The following is a 20,014-nucleotide window of genomic DNA, read 5'->3' as shown; positions in this document are numbered from 1 at the left end:
TGACCCTGCACCCTCCCTTAGTTACACTGCAATAGACACAGGCTGCTGGAGGCTTCCCATAATGGACTGAGTGTTCTTTCTTCACTCACCTTTTTTCACTCTCTGTGTTTATACTCTGCATTAAATCTTATGTTCTTATCAGTCTCTGGCTCTCTTCCAGAATGTGTCTTTTGTCTTGTTTTCCTGCCCTCACCTCATTCTAGTTGTGGCAGATGACTGCGCCTCCCCGAGCCTGGTTACGGTTTCTTCCTGGTAAAAGGCAGTTTTTACTTTTACTACACTGTCTCTATTGAGTTGAATTGAAAAGTGTAATAACTATTAAATAACACCTGTTTTCGTGAACAAACTAGTTGGTCATTTTAGTGTGGGAGGACAGTTTCAATCATGGCGTTTTTCCAGTGAGGCTGGAGCTACCACATCCTATTTCTGCATACTGTTGTAGTCAGACAAAAATAGGCTGTTGCTGAATCATCACAGTTCATTTGCAGGTATAACTTTGCTTCCTCCAAACAGACTTTCTGCCATAGTTTAGTTGATTAGTGTTAACCATATTGATGACAATAACAAGCATTGTTAAGGTTCAGGCTGTGCCACGTAGGGACATGCCCACTGTTATTCACTGCAGGGAATGCCCACAGGGGTTCGTGTGGGTAGCTCAGTGGCATGCTATGAATTTATTTGCCGCATGGCTCAGATAACTGCAGAGAGCCAACCACCCACGCTCAGCGTCTGTCTGAGGGCAAAGGGAGACCTCTGAGTCTGTTTTTGTCTCCATTTTTGTTATTATGACAACACCTCTATCTCTATTCACATCTATCGCGTCTACCAGTGTCCTCTTAATTCAAGATATCTTTTATTTCCATTTACTTTGAATTTTTGTACATTTTCCTCTTGCAGATCTCACCTTGATCTGCTGGTGCTATTTTTTTTTTCTTGTACTATCCTCCACCTCCACATCATCCTATGCTTACTAGCAATTCTAGAGACGCCTTTGGTTATTTGTGCCCCACTTTTCCTACATCACCCACAGGAAAAGCTACAGTATGATCCCCGCAGGGCTTATTTAGCTCCAATTACATGTTAATGATAATTAAATTGTTCAAGGCTGGGTGAAAACCGATTCTTCTATAGTTGCTAGTGACAGGGCCTGATGTATGTGGCACTCTTTTGGGAATTTTAGCCATCAATCATTTAGTCATTCGAAGGAGTGGATTTTGTTTTTACTGCTGCCTGAGAATCATATTGAGATCTAAGAGTTTATTTCAAGAAAAGGCTGCATTCTTCTAAAGTGCTTTGTGTATATTTGCTCAGACTCACTGTGTCCTTGTAATACTGATGGATGAGGTTTAAGCCGCGAGGCCAACTGCTGTAAATGTGGCCCAGATTTTCAGGGGTTTTAATTTTACTATTTGTAAGCCTTTTCCGTGTCTTAATCAATTACTAAATCAATTCTATAATAATTTAAAGAGTCCTAACACACTCCTTCCCTCTCTTTCCTTGAGAGACTGCCATTGATGTCACGCATATCATGCTGCTCAAAGCGTATCTGGTGGCGAGGCTGAAAAAACAAACTTTGATACACTTTAATGATAAAACAAATCATTGGGGAATTGGGATCCCCATGAATAATATGGCAAGTTACCACATAGTGTGTGTGTGTGTGTGTGTGTGTGTGTGTGTGTGTGTGTGTGTGTGTGTGTGTGTGTACAAACATTAATCCCAAGCTGTAAACAGCTTCAAATTAAGCAAGAGTGAGTGGAGCACGGAACGATATCTTCTCACCAGTCATTTGATGCAGAACAAATCAGAAGTGGTTTGTGCAGATTAGAGACAACGTTGGACATTTTGGACCGCTGCAGTGCTTGACTAGCTGTAAAAATAATGAGGCTTTGTGCTCACCCTGTACAGAGGTAAGCTGAATGGTTTATATGAAGCAAATCAAATCCACAAATTGGGAGAAACACCGTCTTTGGGAGTTAGAAGACAATGAGGGATTTGGATGTGTATTTATTTATTTTTACATGAGCCCTGGTTGCATTCATTCTCCCATAGTAAGAGCTGCTTTGGGGTCAAATGTGGATCAGCGAGCTAAAGATTTTTCTATTACACCACAAAAAAAAAAAATGTTGTAATTATAGCAGTTGGATACTAATTATAAATATAGCTAAGAATTTAGGTTCTTATTAAGTAGTTACTGTTTCCTACTGGAGTACAAATGGAAGAAATTATTAATATCAGAAATAAGAGTTTGGCTTTTTAGAGGAGGGAAGAAATAAATTATGATGTAGTCAAAGCAATAATATGACATATGTATATTCACTCTTAAATTCCACAAAACAGTAACGTTTTGGTCACATCTTTCCCAAAGTTTGCTTGTAACAAATGTATTGTCAGTTATTCATATCACCTGATGAATCCCATCCACTGTAGTATAATGACTGCAAGCTTTTTTGGGGACTTCCCATGTAAGCAGTGAAAATCTAGATATTTGACACTCAACTGCAGAACTATGTTTTAATTTACCAGTGAAGGGAGCGTTTTCATCTGCATGATCTTTTGGGTGTCTGTGGCTCAGGAGGTAGCACAGGATATCTACTAATTGGAAGGTTGGTGGTTCAATCCCCGGTTTCTGCAGTCTGCATGTCAAAGTATCCTTGGGTAAGATACTGAACCCCAAGCTGCTGTCAAATGAGCTCATCGGAGTGTGAATGTTAGATAGAAAGCTCTTAGGCATAGAAAAATTGGTTGTATATGAATGGATAAATGAGAAATGTTGTATAAAGCGCTTTGAGTGCTTGAATAGAGTAGAAAAAGTTCTATATAGGAACCGGTCCATTTAAACATTTACTTTAAAAATTCAAGTATAACTAAACATGAGCAGATGCATATGAGAATCATTTTAAATGTTGGATACATGTTTTACTGTCACTGACCACAATTATTGTGAGTGCTATCACTCTTTCTGTAACATTCAGCTTACCAAATACTTGATCTTGTCCACTGTAAGAACAATGAGAAAGTCAGTTGATTCTATGTGTCACCAAAACATAACAAGTGTGGCTTGTATTTTAAATCATATCACCTCTCTGTAGTGTCTTTTCTTCTTCCTTATGGCTAGTTTAAGCTTTGTTGTTGCGCACAATCATTTGTTTAAAACAACTAATTACCTCATATTTTACCTTCTAAAGGATTAAACAGCATGCATTCATTTAGTTTGTCATTACCTCGCTTAGTGATAAATAAAAAGCTGTTAGTTCAGTAAGTTTCACTGTGTGATCTAATTTTTCTTTCTTTTGTCATCTTAGACTGCATTGAGTACTGTGATGAATTAGGACTCAGTAGTACCAGGAAAAAAAAAATAAAGGTGTTGCTTTACTGTAACAACTAGAAACCATGAGCTATCCTCGCAAGTGCGTTGTTTAGTTTAAAATTTAGTTGTCTAACGTACTGCTTTGATGTATTAAAGTATAATAGTAAACGTATTTGCTTTAACCCTTTAAAACCGGTCGGAGCAGCACGCTCTGTTTTGTGTAACTATTTTTAAATCCCAGTAGTGTTGAATTCTCCCAGTTCTTTGAATCTTTGGGCTGAAGGAAGGACACTTACTCGGTGTATAAATGCTCAATCAACAATCCTTTATTTCCATACAATTTTCACACAATGAGCATAACAACCATCCGAATGGGGAGAGATGCGTAAGAGGGTCACAGCAAGTCTCAAAATGGCGATGTGTTACACAGCTTTTTATACTTTCCTCTAGCCCCCACCTGGTCGTAAACCTAAACATTCACACTCTCTTATCTGTCGTGGCGCCTAAGTTATGACCTCGGGCTCCCTGTCTTTCTACCCCCTACAAGGGTGGGGGCACAGAATGTTGTCTGCTTTTGCTATTACTGGACCAAGGTCCTTCACACGCAACCACATAAGCTAGTGCAATAATTTTTTTTGCATATGAAACCAGAGGAGTTGTACTTACATCTTATGCCATCAGCTTGTCCTCGGTCACAGTTTCCTTCCACATATAGTTTTGCAAAAACTGCATAAAAAGCGCTTGCAGCAACAAAAACATAATATTCCAGAAACACGCTTTGCCGATCCGATCAGCTGTTCATAACACTTCCTACTTTGGGATAGACGTCAGCCTCATGAGCCTATACTGGTGTTTTTAAAAGTTATCTTTGACTTTATGACTTTCTGTGTCGTTTCTGGGATGCTTAGGACTCATATTGAACTGCTGGAAATAGTTTATTTTGATGCATATGCTGCTTTTTTGCAAATTTGCAGTATAATATTTATTTTTGTTTTTCCTGCACTATGTTAAAATTGGTGTATTTCAAAAATAAAACTATGAAGACACTCAAAACAAATTTCCTGTGGTGGGAAAGTATTTTGTGCAACTTTTTTGTATTTACAGTTTTGAGGGATAAGCCTCTTAAATTTCTCTAACTAGAAATATATGTTAAAAAAGCAAAAACGATTTTCAAATTTTTTTGTAGTTTATTGCACTTTTTTGAAATTTATGTAATTACTATGCACTTAATGCATACATATTATTAAAATCTGGGCTATAATGGTTATATTGATGTATAGCAACTTGAAATGCTCCCAAAAATGGCTCCACAACATGTAAAAATATAAAGATAAGCTCTGGCGGACTTGGTTCTATAGTAGGTCTTAAAGGGTTAAAAGTTCACACCAGTTTTGACTCTTTATCTTCATTTAAAAGGTCTGGAAATTGCAAAGGGAGGCAAGTGACAGAGCAGGTATCTTCTACACTCTTTAGAAATATGGAAATATAGAAATTAGTAGAGGCCAGTTGAGTACAGTGAAGTCACTGTCATGTTCAAGAAACCAATTTGAGATGGTAAATTAGTAGTTTCTGAAGTACTCATGCCAACCACTCTGTGTACAACCATGCCATGCCAAAGTCACGTATATAACCTTTCTTTCCCATCCTGATTCTGAACTTTAGCAGATACCATGTCTTCGTGACAAAATATATTGAGTTCCTGCCATGTGATTGGCTAAAGATATTTGCCTACAAATAGTTGAATAGGTGTACCTAATGAAGTAGCCAGTGAGTTTTTATGACAGTTGTAATGTTCCACGTATCGGGCACTTTTAAAGAAGACCTACTTTTTATCTACCTTCCTAAAACACTGAAAAACAAACAAAACCTTAATAAACACACAGTTTCTCATAACGAAAGGTAAAAACACAAACACAAATTCTTCTAGTGTCCCTGCAGCAGGACAATATTAGTAAAAATGGTTGTAATGATTATTATTATTTGTCATACCAGCTTTTCTGATACGGCTCTGCAGCTTCCCAAACATTATTAGTCTGGTTCAGCAGAGACACCAGCAATACACTGACTGCACAGTGCTTTAGCGAGGCAGTGTGATGAATGGCTGATGACGACCCCCTCTTCAGTCCTACTCTTAGAATGTTTTTAAAGCAGCTGTAGTTGTTTAAATCTCTGAGCATTGAAAGTTCCATAATTTGCTACATTACTAAAATATGTTACCAGTTTCGCACTTCTGTCAGCTTCTTGTTCTGCTTGCTCTTCCGCAACAAGCTATCTATAATGAATGAAAGGGGAAGTAGTGATATTTAGGCAATGCAACTAACCAACAAAGGACGGATCCACTCTGGAGTCCCAGCACCTCTTCATGTGGCCTCATAAGCATAAAATAGTGATAAGTATGCTGATCCATGTCTGGATGAATGAACATAAACACATTAACTTACACAATCAGTAAAGCGAAATAATGTTTCTGGGGGAAAACATCTGCTCTGCAGGCTCACACCAATATGCACACAATAAATCTGGAATATAAATCACTGGTTTTCCTTATTGTCTCGACACTGAACATATACACTCAGGTGTTAAAGAGGAGTGGGGTTGTATGACCATTTCAGCAGTGATCTTTTGTGCTTCTTATTTGTCATCTTTTATTTCTTTCAAGTGTCTCAGCTTCTCCTAACACCTTTTACACCTTCCCTACTCCGCGCTGTGCTAATGATACATCCTGGGTATCTGCTGGGGGGAAAAAGCAAACGGTTTCCTTATTTGTATTCATATATGTACCCACTCAACCCTTGTCTGTATATCCATGTCTGTGCATTTGCATTTGCATTGAAATTCCGCCCGGTTGTCATTCACATCTTTAGATACCAGTGCAATGTCAAATTGCTCTCTGTAATATGCGAACCATTATAGCAAGATACATTTATAATACCATATCTTCTTCTACTGTACATATTGAAGGTATCTAGCAGAACCCTCTGAGACTATATTGACATATTGTATTATAAGTATGATGTGGAAATGTGCATGATTCATATAGGACATTCTGAATGTAGATAATTACAGCAGTGAGTCACTAATTAAGATGGTTTAGTTGCTGTTCTTAAAGGTAAAGAAGGAAAAGAAAGTATCTTCTCTGTTGAAGTAACCAAATAGATTGCTTTATATGTCTAAATATTCCTCAAGTTGAGATTTAGATAAGGACTTTTTTTATTAATGTTTGTTTTGTCACTCAGAGCTCGAAGCATGCACAGTTTCCTCTATTAACTCATGCCGCTGTGAGGAATTTGTTACAGGAATGTGTTCCCCATAGCTGTTATATTTTTTATATATTCAAATGCATACAGTATTTCCAATTGTGGAAAATGGCTTCAGTAGGTGCTCTGCTCATGTCATTCGTCACGTCTGTTCCCCACAAATATCAGTAAGATTGCTCTTGGAAGAAATCCTTTAGGCTAGGAATCAGTAAAACTCCTCCGCCACAGGGGGAGTCTCTGAATGCATCACACATGACACGATCGACCCCTACAGAGCACAAAATCAAAAAGGGAAAGAGGAGGGAGACGCTTGGGAAAAGCTGGTAAACATGAACATGCTGTTAGCAGTGTACTTTTATGACACCATATAATTTATTGATATTGACAGTCACAACTTTAAAATACCTACTGTTGTGATTTTAAAATGCTTTGCAGTGTGAGAAACTTATGCCAGTATGGTAATCCAACTCCAAAGATTTTGATCTATGGATTACACTGGGTGTATGGTGCACATGTGTGTCTCTATATAGTTCAGAAAATATATGGAGACACACTAGTTCTTATTTGTTTGCATAAAATTACAACTAGTGTGTCTCTATATGGAATAGGTTTTTATTCACATTTTCCCAAAGGGTTTTTTAACACAGCAAGACATTGTCAGCGGGCTGGGTCTGTGATCCAGCATTTTGAGTTTATTTTGTATTTTTGATTGTTAAATTGAAATCATGTGAAGTTCTTCTGTTATTCTTTTAGTTTAGGTTTAGTTGAGTTTTGGTCCAGTTATGTTTCTTCTATGTCTCCTTGTGTCTTTTGAGTCTCCCCATGTATTTCATGTCTGCATGTCGCATGTTGTATTTGTCAAGCTCATGTTGTCTTGTCTACGTCTCTTTTCTTGTTCCTGTTTTATTGTGAAGAGTCTGGTGTTTCATGTTCAGTGTGTTTAGTTGTACTTCCCCTGTGGCGTTCAGGTTCATTTGTGTCAGCTGTTTTCCCCAGGTGTTCTCACTTCCCTCATTACCCTCCTGTGTATTTAAGTCATCTGTCTCCCTTTGTTCGTTGTCGGTTCGTCTGTTTTTCTCCCTCTACGTCAGGTCTCTCGTGATTCTGCTCAGGTTCATGTTAATGTTTCTCTTGTCGTAGTTGTCATAGTCGTTCATAGTTATTTCCAGTTTAGGTTTTAGTTCTTGCTCCTGTTTGCCTTGCTTTTCTTTTGTTTTCATGTTTTTACAGCCAAATAAATGGCTCCTATTTTGTTTAAACTTCACTGCCATCTCTCCCTTGTCTGCTTTTTGGGTCCACACTGCAAATATATCAGCTGCTCAGCCATGACACAGGTTTTCAACAAATAATTTGTAAACATGCTCATTTTTTAAAAGCACAAATTGTACATTGTATTTTCATAGAATAACATTGTTTTTCCAGAACAAACAAAAATTAACAGCATTAATATTATTCGCCCCCTATTCAGCAGAAACCACTGCTCTCCAAAAGTATACTTTAACTTCATTTAGTTTGAAGCTAGTAAAATCAAGATAAAACTTAGGGTTATCTTCCAATTTATGCACAGTCTAAAAACTTCAAGGATTTGAGCCATCACTTGAAAAAGCATCGTGCTGAAAATAAAATAATTTTTAGATTTAGTAAGCTATGGTTTTTAGGACTCAAGTGCAGGATCCAGGCAAAACAGGAAAAAGGCAAGAAGTAGTTGAAATCACTTTATTCAGTCAAATCATTTACATGACAAAACCTACGGCGAACACTGGTAACTAAGGTGTACCTGGACAAAAGGGCAAGAGACGGATCAGAGAAGCAGAGACTGGTAGAAAAGGGTAGGGTGAATCTGCGAGAGAGGAGAAGGCGGTTAGGCAGGGCAGAAAATCCTGGGAACAAAATAATAATGGAAAAAGCCTTACTTGGAATCTAAGCTAGTTGGACAAGGGAGGAGGTAGTGGAAGAACCCTTGGTCCAAGAAGAGGCTGACGGTGGGCAGGCAGGTGATCTAGGAGCACTTCTGGAAAACAGTGAATTGTGATCCAAGGCAGCAGGAAATAAGCAGCGTCCTCATGTAAGTGCACATGAGACTAACGGCAGTTAATTGCATCTGATGATTTGCAGGAGATCCCAAGAGGAGAGACAACCTCTAGCTCCACCTCAACAGGTGGAGGATAATAGCTGCTGTCCAAAAACAAACTGCAAACCCACGGAACCAGGCCTCATATGAAAATTCATCAGTTTAGGCTTGAGGAAAATGAATGCTGATGCTCGCAAAGCAGGAGATGCATATGGATATAAGTTATCACAACATTTATAAGTGTCAAGAACTGGAGTGAAAACGTCATCAAGAAATTCTTAGAGAGTCACAAAGTACAGAACATAGAAGCCTGGCAAAGAAAGAAAGCAAAATATTTCAAAGACTCTGGAGTGAAAAACCAGTGAGAGATGTGTCTAAAGACCCCAGAACAACTGCCAAGACACTCGTGGATGCCTTAGCCAAGTTGGAAACTGTGGTCTCAAAGAAGACAATCACTAGAATCGTGCACAGTGATAGATAGTGAGGTTACAGACCAAGAAAAACGACAAACTTTTGTAGAACAGACAATTCAAGATAGACTGGAGAAAGATCATGCATACTGGAAGTGAGTTCTGTAGTTAGATGAGACTAAACTAAAGCTCACAGAGATGCTGCTTATGGTTGAAGAAAGAAGGGAGAGGCACATAACCCAAAGAAGACCGTCTCAACAGTGAAACATGGCGGTGGGAGTATTATGCTGTGGGATGCTTCAGGGCAACTAGAACTGGGAATCTCATTAAAGTGCAAAGAAGGATGAAGAAAGAAGCTTATGTGAAGATTTTAAAAGAAAGCCTCCAGCAGTCAGCAGATAACTGTTAGCAAAAAGAATATAGAATTGACTATTAGCAGGAGGGGCTAACAATTTTGACTCTGGCAGGATATATTTAAAAAAATATGTTTTTAAAAAAACCACACTGGCATAACGATGCTCACTGTACATTTACTTATTTGAGACGGGTTGCATTTTATTGCAAATGTCGGCAACAAAACATGCTACAAGATTTAGTCTAAAAACATATTAATATTATGTTATATGTATGTTATATGTATTATGTAATATTTTTAAAATATGTGCACTTTTCTGAGGAAAGACAATTAGAGACTGCAATTGGAGGCGAAAAGTAGTTGAACAGCAAGAAAGTAGTTTCTGCTCCAACAAAAATGAATTTTAAATGTTAGCAATGGACCATTAGAGTTGTGTTCAAGTCATGTTTTGTACTAATGATATGAAAGAGCCGCAGCCATTTATTGCTGCTTCTTGAATTACTTATCCAAATGTTGCAATGTCTTTTATCTGAACATTTAATTTTTCATTAATTTCTTATAGTTGTGTTTTGGCTTTTCATTCCACAAAGACATGAAGATTGGAAAAACAAATAAGCAAAAAAACAGACGAACCATAAGTTCTGATTGGTCATTTTAGTGATCCTTCTCATTTTTCTTGATCAGGTCATAAATTTCTATTTTGCTAATGTGACAGATTGAGCCACTTACCAGCCAAAGGTTTTGTGTAGTTAGATGTATGGGAGCGGCTCAAGAGTTGGGAGTTCGTCTTGTAATTGGAAAATGTTGCCGGTTCGAGCCCCGGCTTGGACAGTCTCGGTCGTTGTGTCCTTGGGCAAGACACTTCACCTACCGCCTACTGGTGGTGGTCAGAGGGCCCGGTGGCGCCAGTGTCTGGCAGCCTCGTCTCTGTCAGTGCGCCCCAGGGTGGCTGTGGCTACAATGTAGCTGCCATCACCAGTGTGTGAATGGTCATGTCCAAATTCATGGGCTGCATCCTCCTGAGGACCCGGCCTTCGCGGTCTACGTGGGCCGGGTCCTCAGAAGGTCGGGTAGGCTGGAAGTAAACGGCTGGGGAAATTGGACGGTCTAGCCTTCTGATTAGCGTCACCGCTGTCTCGGTGGAGTTGAATAAACTCGGCCGTCTGCTCTTTGCTATCTAAAATATAACAGGACACTGGCGTAAATTCTCGACTGTCTCACATTTCTGTTTAATCAGTTTTCTGCTTGACGTTTATTCAGCTGTGTGAAAATCCCGGAGGAACCCACCAGGGGATTAATAAAGTTTTATTTTATCTAATCTAATCTAATAACTTTAATCTCAGCCAAACTGATTTACTCACGAACAAATAAAACACTGAAAAAAGCCCAACAATAACATTTTTAGGTTGTCTAAGTGACTTATATATTACGTTTAACCTGAGTAGCAAAAGTCTGCAGTGATCTGAAAATGATGTGCCAGGAGTTGTGCCGTTCTCAGCGGCTTCAGTAACCCTCGAGCTCCCAGCTAGCTATCGAGCTGGTGGGTAGCAGATGCTCCGAAAACGTCGAAGCACTTTTGCAAATATGCGATATCCTGATAAACCGAGCAGATATTTGATGTTTACACAGTTACTTTCTCGCCTGAAAACATGTTAAAAGTTTATTTTGTGACCCAGAAAGATTAGTATGAGTAATTTTAAAACTTGGTAGCGGCCGCCATTGTTGGAAACTGGAGTTTGGCTGGGCCGCGCTATGAATTCTGGGATATGGTAGGCCACGAAGGACACACCCAACCCATCCTTCAAATTCGGGGAAAAGGAGGACGCATTTGTCGGCTGCATTCGGAGGAGTCTACGAATTTGGACAGCCTTCGGCGCGTCGCTGTGACGTAATCGGTCTACAAATGCGGCTTCAGGAGGAAGCAGCCCATGAATTTGGACACGACCAATGTGTGTGTGAATGGGTGGATGACTGATTGTGTAAAGCGCTTTGGGGTCCTTAGGGACTAGTAAAGCGCTACACAAATACAGGCCATTTACCATTTGAAACATGCAAAGACTCACATTTTTTCACATTTTTGGCAGCAAACTGAAAGTACCCAAAGTACGACTTGGTTCGTTGGTGGAAAGCTTTCTAATGTGCTGAAAACAAAAAGAAGGTTAATCCTTTATTGTATGAAGGTAAAAACAATCAAATTGAGTATAAAGCAGAATTCAAAACCAAAAGGAGATTTGGGGAAAAAAAATATTTCTTTATACATAATTGAACAAAATGCAGTGGTTGTGTCAACAGGGCTCATCACGTTGGCAGCTCTCTTGCAATGTCTTTGCAATTGAGAAAGAATGAGATGAGGGGGCTGTGCTCAAAGCTTCTCTGGGCCCCGAGGCAACGCGCTAGCACGCTACTCTCTTCTAAATCAGGAGAAACACTGAGCATATCCTCCTATGCATGAATTAATCATCGAACCAAGCACTATGTTTCTCTCTTTCTCACTGATTAGGGAATTGGAGTTTTGTTTGACCATATTATTTACTTTCGATGCTAAATCTCAAGAAATATTGACACACACCATTAATTTTCATGTAACACATTATTTCACCTGGTAGAACACTGACTTACACTGAAAGGTTAACCAAGAAGCAACGCAATCTAATATTTACACCCAGAACATTGTGATTGGCATTCTTCTCCAGAGCCACCACAGCGATGAGCTGATAATGATTCAGTGTCGTTTTCAAGGACACGGGGATGTTGATTGTTACCTCAGCTGCTATAGCAAGAATCTGTTTATTCATATTCACAACAAAGATCAGTCTCTCTAATGTTGGGTGGCATATTTTATCTCTTATGAATCCCTCGCATGACGCTAATCCAGGAAATGAAAAGGTCTGCATTCTTCACTATGACAATATCTGGTATTTTGAGTACCGGTCTCAATTCAGACCAGACTATCTCGTCGTGTGTGCTCGTGCAACTGGCTGCCTTTCAATCATTAGACTGTTGTTTGTGATGCCAGCAGATGACTCTGTACGTTGAGCGTGTGCCGTGTCAAGGGCAGACACAGGAAGCAGTCTGCCATGCACTCAAGCATTGCCATTAGCCCATTTGTATCGATTATTTCTGGCACTGCCATCAAGCCTGTTGGCTATTTTTGAGCAGCTTGAGACAGGCACAGATACAAGCACAGCACAAACAGAACAGACCCGCAGAATGTTTTTGTTTTTGGTTAATTTTCTCCCTTTGTTCTTCATTGTGAAAAAAAGTTTTCTCTGCGCAATCCTCTAGGAAACTAGGTGCACGCCTACTGCTTCCTTTATTTAGAGTAGGGATGCACCGATACCGATACTGGTATCGGGTATCGGCATCGATACCACATTTTCTAAAGTACTCGTACTTGTTAAAAGTCCCCCGATACCGGGGACCGATACCACGGTCTGAGACCTGTCTATGTTTGAGCGGCATGTAAGGGGTTAATCACAGGCCCCGAGTGCCCGCCCCCAGGCCCCGAGTGCCCGCCCCCAGGCCCCGAGTGCCCGCCCCCAGGCCCCGAGTGCCCGCCCCCAGGCCCCGAGTGCCCGCCCCCAGGCCCCGAGTGCCCGCCCCCAGGCCCCGGCTGCATCTCAGAGCTGAGAGAAGGGCAGGCGAGACAAGTCAGCCATGTGGAACTATTTCAAAGTGAACGAAGACGTGAAAACAAAGGCGGACTGCAAATTGTGCTCAGCGAAATTGTCCAGAGGCTCTAAAGGTAGCGCATTTAACACAAGTAATTTAATCAAGCACCAAAATCCCAACACGACAACGCGTACAAAGAGTTTACCCACGCTTATTTACCCACGCTTATTAGCACAGAGGAGCATAGCTGATGCTACAGCAGTGGGACGGAAAATAGTTGGGCATTTTAAACACTCCGCCTTAGCCTACTCCCGCCTCGAGGACATTCAGGGACAGCTCAACCAGCCAATAAAGAGACTGCAGCAGGACGTACAGACGCGCTGGAACAGCACGTATTACATGCTCCAGTCCCTCATTGAGCCAAAGCGAGTGCTGGGGGTGTCCGAGCACGAACTCCCTGACTATCTCACCGCTCACCAATGGGCTCTTATGGAGACGACTGTTGCCATCTTCGCCCCCTTTGAGGAACTAACTAAAAAAGTGAGCAGCTACGACGCACTAGCCTCTGATGTCATCCCAGCTGTGACTGTGCTAGTGAGACGTCTAAACAGAGAAACAGACGAACAAATTTAAAATTAAATTTTGTTTTTTATAATTATTTATTCTGTAATATGTTGCATACAACATGCTTTTCATTTTAAATAAATGTTCTTAATTCCAAACTAGTCCCTTGTTGTTGTTTTTTTGTTAAATTATAGGACTAAAGCTGTTACCTGTAAATTTAAATCATGTTTTTATTAAGTACTCTGTATCGGTATCGGTGAGTACTGAAATGCAAGTACTCGTACTCGTTTCCAAAAAAGTGGTATCGGTGCATCCCTAATTTAGAGGGTACTACTACTGGCAGCCAGATGCTACTAAGGGAAAAAATGTGACCACTTCTGCAAAAGCAGACGTTTTAGGCAGTTTGCTGGTCTCAGCCATTCAGGTGTGTGTTGATAAAATGCCGCAATCTTCCCAGGAGTAGACATCTCAACAAAAGCTTTCCCCACATGCAGTGGTCAGACAAATTACAAACAAAAGAAAACAAATGAGCAAATACTAAACACCGCATATCACCACAAAGATGCCGTATCGCCTATCAAAACCTAGACTGAATACGTTTGAATCAAGTAAGAAGAGCTCACCCACCAAACCTTTTCCTCTTTTGGTCCTTTCTTCCCTCTTTTTGGACACACACAGGCATCTCCTGGCATCTCCTTATCCAGTGCAGCAGAGGCTGACCCATAAAAAAACCTAAATGAATATCATGATGTTTCCAGTTGAGATAAAATAACTTCAGTCAGCCTCACATACTGGCAAACCTTAAGCCTGGCCTCCCTGTAGCTTAGCAGGGCAGGAGCTGTTCTTGGCAGCCCTCACCATGTGACAGCGATTACATTCCAGCGCAGCGCTCTATTTGTTTCACCCTCGGTGTGTGTAATGGAAAGCAGTGATCAGCGAATGCGCTCCGAGCTGCGTATGTGCGTGTTCGGATTGCTTGTGTGAATGTCTGCTGCGTAGTTCGAAGCATTTTGAAGCTTCTCTGCAAAAGCGTCAGGGTCATCTTTTGATGGATGACCTTACTTAGGCCCTGGTTTGCTCTTACTTGAAACAGAAAACTCATTCCATTCATGCTGAGTGATTGTATGTGTGTATGTTTGGTATGGTTGTGTGTGTGTGTCCTCATGCCTGTTATGGACTGACAGCCTCTTCTGCAGGGGCCATGGAAAAACAGCTCCTCTCTGATTCAATCACCACAGCGAGTACAGCTGGAGGGGCAACAAGAGGCTAGGGGACATCATGGTCTGGTTCACCCAGGTTTTCTGACACAGGGTTGAACAAAGAGGCCTATCAGTTCTGAAACGTGCACTTACAAGCTTGATTTCACCTTTCTGTCCTTTTCTCCTTAAAGTCTTGAAGCTTTCCCCACATGCGCTTTCTGAAACCGCCATCGCTGACCTGACACCTAATCCCTTATGTGTCAGAGCCCATCTATGCTGAATTCAATTTGGATAATAGTGCCTTACAGTCCTTTTTTCAGTCAGTAATATGGAATCGGCGATGCTGTTGGTTCAGGTTGAACGATTATAGATAAGTATTTGCTTAAACTCCATTTAGCAGCATGAAATTAACTAACCTTGTGTCTTGCAGAATTTCATCTCTGGCGGTTTTCTATTTGATTGCAGCTAAAATCTTAAAGATTTTTGCTTTGATTTCACATAAACTGTCATCTGAATCAAGTTAGGTTTTTGCAAAGTCCTCTCTCATTTACAGATGTGAGCAGTAACACGTCTTTTTCACTCTTGCTTTCGCTCCCACTCATCATCTTTGATGTGACAGTGCTGGCAAATTGTGATGTGCAGGAATAATGATATTTGAGTGCTGGCTTCTGGTGTGTAATTGAAACACGAGGAAGCTTTCACATTGCCCCCACACTGCCGGCGCCAACTGTGCTACAAAAGCAGTACTTCCCTCAGATATCTCTTATGCTGCTGGCAGGTGGCGAACAGATAACTTCCTTCTGTCATGTGAACCTAGTTCACTTCAGCAAGCCTGGAAAATACTGTCATCTACAACTCTGTGCCTCTCACCTTGCACCATGTGGCATTCTACATAAAAGACATCGCATGCATCTTTGATGAAAAGAAATAGAATAGTCCAGTGTTGCATCTCATTTTGCAGCAGTTACAGAATTTTCAGATTTACTATAAAAATCTTAAGTCATTTTTGACACAGTAAATCTTCTCTGATTTCAGACAAAAGTAGACCAAAAACGTAGCTTCTATCCTTGTTCCAACTTTTACTGACGCAAAAGACTGAAAAAGTGTTGCTATCAACTTTTTGTAACACATAAATTTAAAATATCCCCTTGCTTCATAGGTTGAAAGTAGGGATGCACCGATACCGATACTGGTATCGGGTATCGGGGCCGATACTGTAAAATGTGTGTGTACTCATACTCGTAAAAGTTAACCGATACCATGAACCGATACTAACTTATTTCATTAATCAGAGGGTGGCTTGTCATTTCTGTTGTAGTGTTTTAGATTGGCCACTAGGGGGACATCCCGCGCTAAACAGGCACAGGGTTAGGTGAGTGAGACTGGCGGCTCCAGATAAAAAAGAGAAACTGGAGGCTGCTGTAGCTAGGCTAAACAAAATGTCAGCAGTGTGGACCGAAACAGCCAACTTTAACTCAGGTTTTGGAAAAGCGAAGAAAAATGTCAAGAGAAAATCCACGGGCAGTTAAAATAACAGAGGCTCGACTCATTTTATCGCTCTGGATGACCAGCCAATGCCGGTTGTGGAAAATCAGGGAGATAATGGTGCCAAGACTTTCTGAAGAGGTAAAGACAAGCAGTGTGTGCGCGATGTCAGTCCTTGGTTTAACAGCGCAGTGGACTGATGATCCACGGGCAGATGAGGAGTTTGTTCGTCAATGGCGAATACTTTTGTTATTTTGTTTGTTTGTTTACAATATGGACACTCTGCAACAATTTAAAAGTTTATTTTATTCTCAAACCTAATTTGTATTTATTTTATTCCAAACAGAAGTGTTTATTTATTATTCTGAAAGCTCGAGACAGTGCCAGTAGTTCAGTGATATTTTGTTAAATTACAATGTGGAGACTCTGCAATAACTTAACAGAAGTGCTTATTTTTCACTTGAAATTTTTTTTTGTGGTCATTTTTATTAAGATTTTATTTTTTATCGGCAGAGAATAAAATAAAACCTGTCTTCCAATTCATTGCATTTGTGTGTGTGTGGTAGAAGTATCGTTTTTTGTACTCTGTATCGGCAAGTACTCAGATCCAAGTATCGGTATCGTATCGGTTTGAAAAAATTGGTATCGTTGCATCCCTAGTTGAAAGACTGCAAAAAAAAAAAACAAAAGAACAAAAGTATTTATATTTAGCAAATATAATAAAGAAAATGTAGCATTGTACTGTCATTTCACCATCACCCTGTCCATGGATCCAGTAATGCTGTCATTGTGTCACAATGGCCACGGGCCGATAGCTAGATCGGACTCGATTGCAGATAACCACAACAGAGACGGCTCAACGTTTTGCAGTGTTTATTATTTAGTCAACAAGTGAATATGTGGCAGGGTGTCGCTAATGATGTAACCGTGTGACAGCGGGGGTGAACGGGGGTCTAGCAGGTTGCGACGGGAACGGAGCGGTTGCGTCTGGGAAGAAAAGAGAACAGGGTTAAGAAGGCGGCAGGTGCAGGGTATCCAAGCAGAGGTGAAACTGACTGATAGCGCTTACTGGTGACCGGCGTGAACCTCGCTTTGAAGGAGAGGCAGCGATAGTCCAGGGGAGTAGTGGAGAGGCTGGCAGACCTGAGTTCTGCTGTGTCCAAGGTGGCGAGTGAGGCTGGAGGGCAGGCAGGTGAGGGTCCTTGTATTTTTTCCTGAATATGAAGATGATCCACGGAGAGCTGAGGTCGAGGGTGATAGCAAAGAAGGTCCAGGGAATCTGAAGCGCACGAAACCAAAGTTAACAAGGAAAAAGTGGCAAGAGCATAAAAAGCCGTAGAGTCAATACCAACGTGAGGTCGTTGACGAACTGGCGGTGAAGGAGAGTCTGAGGGGGCCTTAAATCCTCAACCTGATTGCCCTGAATCAGTCTCAGGTGTGCAGGACTGCAGCAGGGATGATGGCTCCGCCCAGGGGTGGAGACCAAGGAACTCAGGTGCCTGATGGAATTTTCCAGTCGAGTCTCCAGATCCTGACACATTGTACTTGAAATTAAGGCATTCATTTATACAGATTTTTTTTGTGTTCATGTTGGAAGTACAGCGTTACATATAGCGCTACTCTATACTCGATCATATGTGTCTACCAATATGTTTAAAGTCTCTTTCTCTTTCTTGCTGATAAACACTTAAAAGGTGCTAAAGTATTTTAACTCTGCATTTTTATGTCCATGTTTTCCTGGTAGCAGTCTTTCCTCCTTGCAGTACTTTTGCAGGCAAAATGCTTCACACCTTGGCATATTGTTGCTACCTCTGTGTATAAGTTGTCTTTTAAATTATCACATGCTACCTCTCTCTAGCTTAGCTAACCAGACATTAGACCACACCATCTGAAGCTTACTTCAGAATTGATAAACCCAAGCTGTTAAAAAAAAGATGCCCGTGTTAGATCTTTAGATTATGAATAATTCATGATTGTTTAAAGGTATGTTAACAGTTTTGACTCTCGTTCTCGAATAAAAATGAAACATAGAGCAACACATTTGTGGGAACACTCTTTGACCTTTTTTAACCTGTCCGCTTCACACCAAACCAGATTGAGTGCCATATAAGACCTACCATTTAGTTCTTTTATTCAAATGTTAGTGGGTTGTTATCTTGCTGTAGGATGTCTTCCTTTATTACTTGCCCTTTGCTCACCATTCTCGTAGCTATAAAAAGTACTTCCTGCAGTATTGTCCTAATAATGTATTCCATCTGGTGGGAACAACAAAATAATCAGCATAAATTGGGCCATCTGTTGGAAGTGTTTGAAAATCTTTTAAGGATTAATTCATATCACTGCTGCAAAAAAGCTACAATTTTCTTTATCCTTGAAAAAGCAAATTTCTCATGAAATATATTTTCATTTCATCTTGGACAGTGTGCTACTTACCTTTAGACTCTTAAGGTTGGACTTCACATGGAAAAATACCTGGGTTACTACTGGAAAAATAACATGGCATGCAGGTGATAATAAGAGTCATGACTGAATTGCAAATTCAAGTGACGCTGCTAATGAGTGGTTTAGAAGTTATCTAAGAAAACATGTAAACATGTTGCTATTGTGCAAAACAGGCTGCAGTGACCAACTGTCATCTGCAGCATTTGGGTGGTGAGTTGGACAATCCTACTGTTTGCTAAAGCAATGTGTTGCTGTGTGTGCTGGCAGGGTGCGGCTCGAGGCTTTCTCCGACAACAGCGGGAAGCTGCAGCTCTCCCTGCAGGAGATCATAGAATGGCTGACGGCCAAGGACGAGGAGCTGTCGGAGCAGCTGCCCATAGGAGGTGATGTGGGAGCTGTCCAGCACCAGAGGGAGTTCCACCAGGTAATGTGGATAATACCTTTTCAGTACCCATTTTACAAGATGTGGTTATTCTCAAAAGGAAAATTAGATACACAGCTTATTCATACTGAAAAATTAGGCAAAGAAAACCATATATGTATATAAAATACAACAGAAACTAAAACGCATAAATGGATTCTTTGATTATATGTGATAGAGGGGATACGATTCTTGCTATATTAAAGGATTTTCTTCTCAATTTTAAAAGCCATATATCTATGTCCGTATTAGACATTATGAAATTATACTGGGAGCATGCTCGGGGTCATGTGCTGATAGTTCATTAACCAAAAAGTCTCCATGCTGAGGTTTCCTCATGTAGAACACTAAACCCCCCAAATGCCCTTGTTGTGTCATCAGTATGGATAAATCACTTTGATCAGTATAAAGTCCAGAAAACACCTAAATAAATGCAGCCCATCTACCTGTGTGATGTGTGGTTTTTTAGGCAGTGTTTGCACTTTTTTCTTTTACTTGATAAAAGCTAAAATAGTCCAGATTTGAATCAGGGGAATATTCTGGATTTGAATCTTCAGCAGAGCAGTAATAAAAGCACAAGGATAAGCATGCTTGGAGTTTGCAGATAACAAGTCTCTATTCTGCCAGCTTTTGCAGATATCCGAGATATCGATCAAACGTGCATCTATTGTCCAGTTTGAATCAATACTAGATAACTGAAACTTTCTCCAAGTTTATCTGCCGTTGATACTATTGATGGAGGCATTGATGGAGTACACTGCAGGATGCTCGGATCTCCAAAAGACAGCTGGTGAATACACACAGAAACGGGTTTACTAACGAAGTGAAATAATAATGAAAGAAATTCAAACTTTGAAACCCTCCAATCAAATGCAAGCTATACCAGCT

The 20,014-nt window shown here is 40.5% G+C and overlaps 1 protein-coding gene across 7 annotated transcripts in view; it reads left to right on the top strand.

Annotated features, from left to right (window-relative positions):
- The window catches only part of drp2 (dystrophin related protein 2), a 206,131-nt gene that overhangs the window by 122,875 nt on the left and 63,242 nt on the right, over positions 1–20,014 (top strand). For all 7 annotated transcript variants that reach the window (XM_087851288.1, XM_087851282.1, XM_087851258.1 and 4 more), the window contains one exon: positions 18,973–19,129. In XM_087851288.1, coding sequence (XP_087707414.1) covers positions 18,973–19,129 — 157 coding nt within the window. The remainder of the gene's footprint in view (positions 1–18,972; positions 19,130–20,014) is intronic.

The sequence above is a fragment of the Neolamprologus brichardi genome, chromosome 2 (assembly GCF_056152115.1).
Source record: "Neolamprologus brichardi isolate AB-2024 chromosome 2, ASM5615211v1, whole genome shotgun sequence".
Taxonomy (NCBI): Eukaryota; Metazoa; Chordata; class Actinopteri; order Cichliformes; family Cichlidae; genus Neolamprologus; species Neolamprologus brichardi.
The sequence above is the reverse complement of the archived record's forward strand: the minus strand, read 5'-3'. Positions and strand labels throughout refer to the sequence as shown.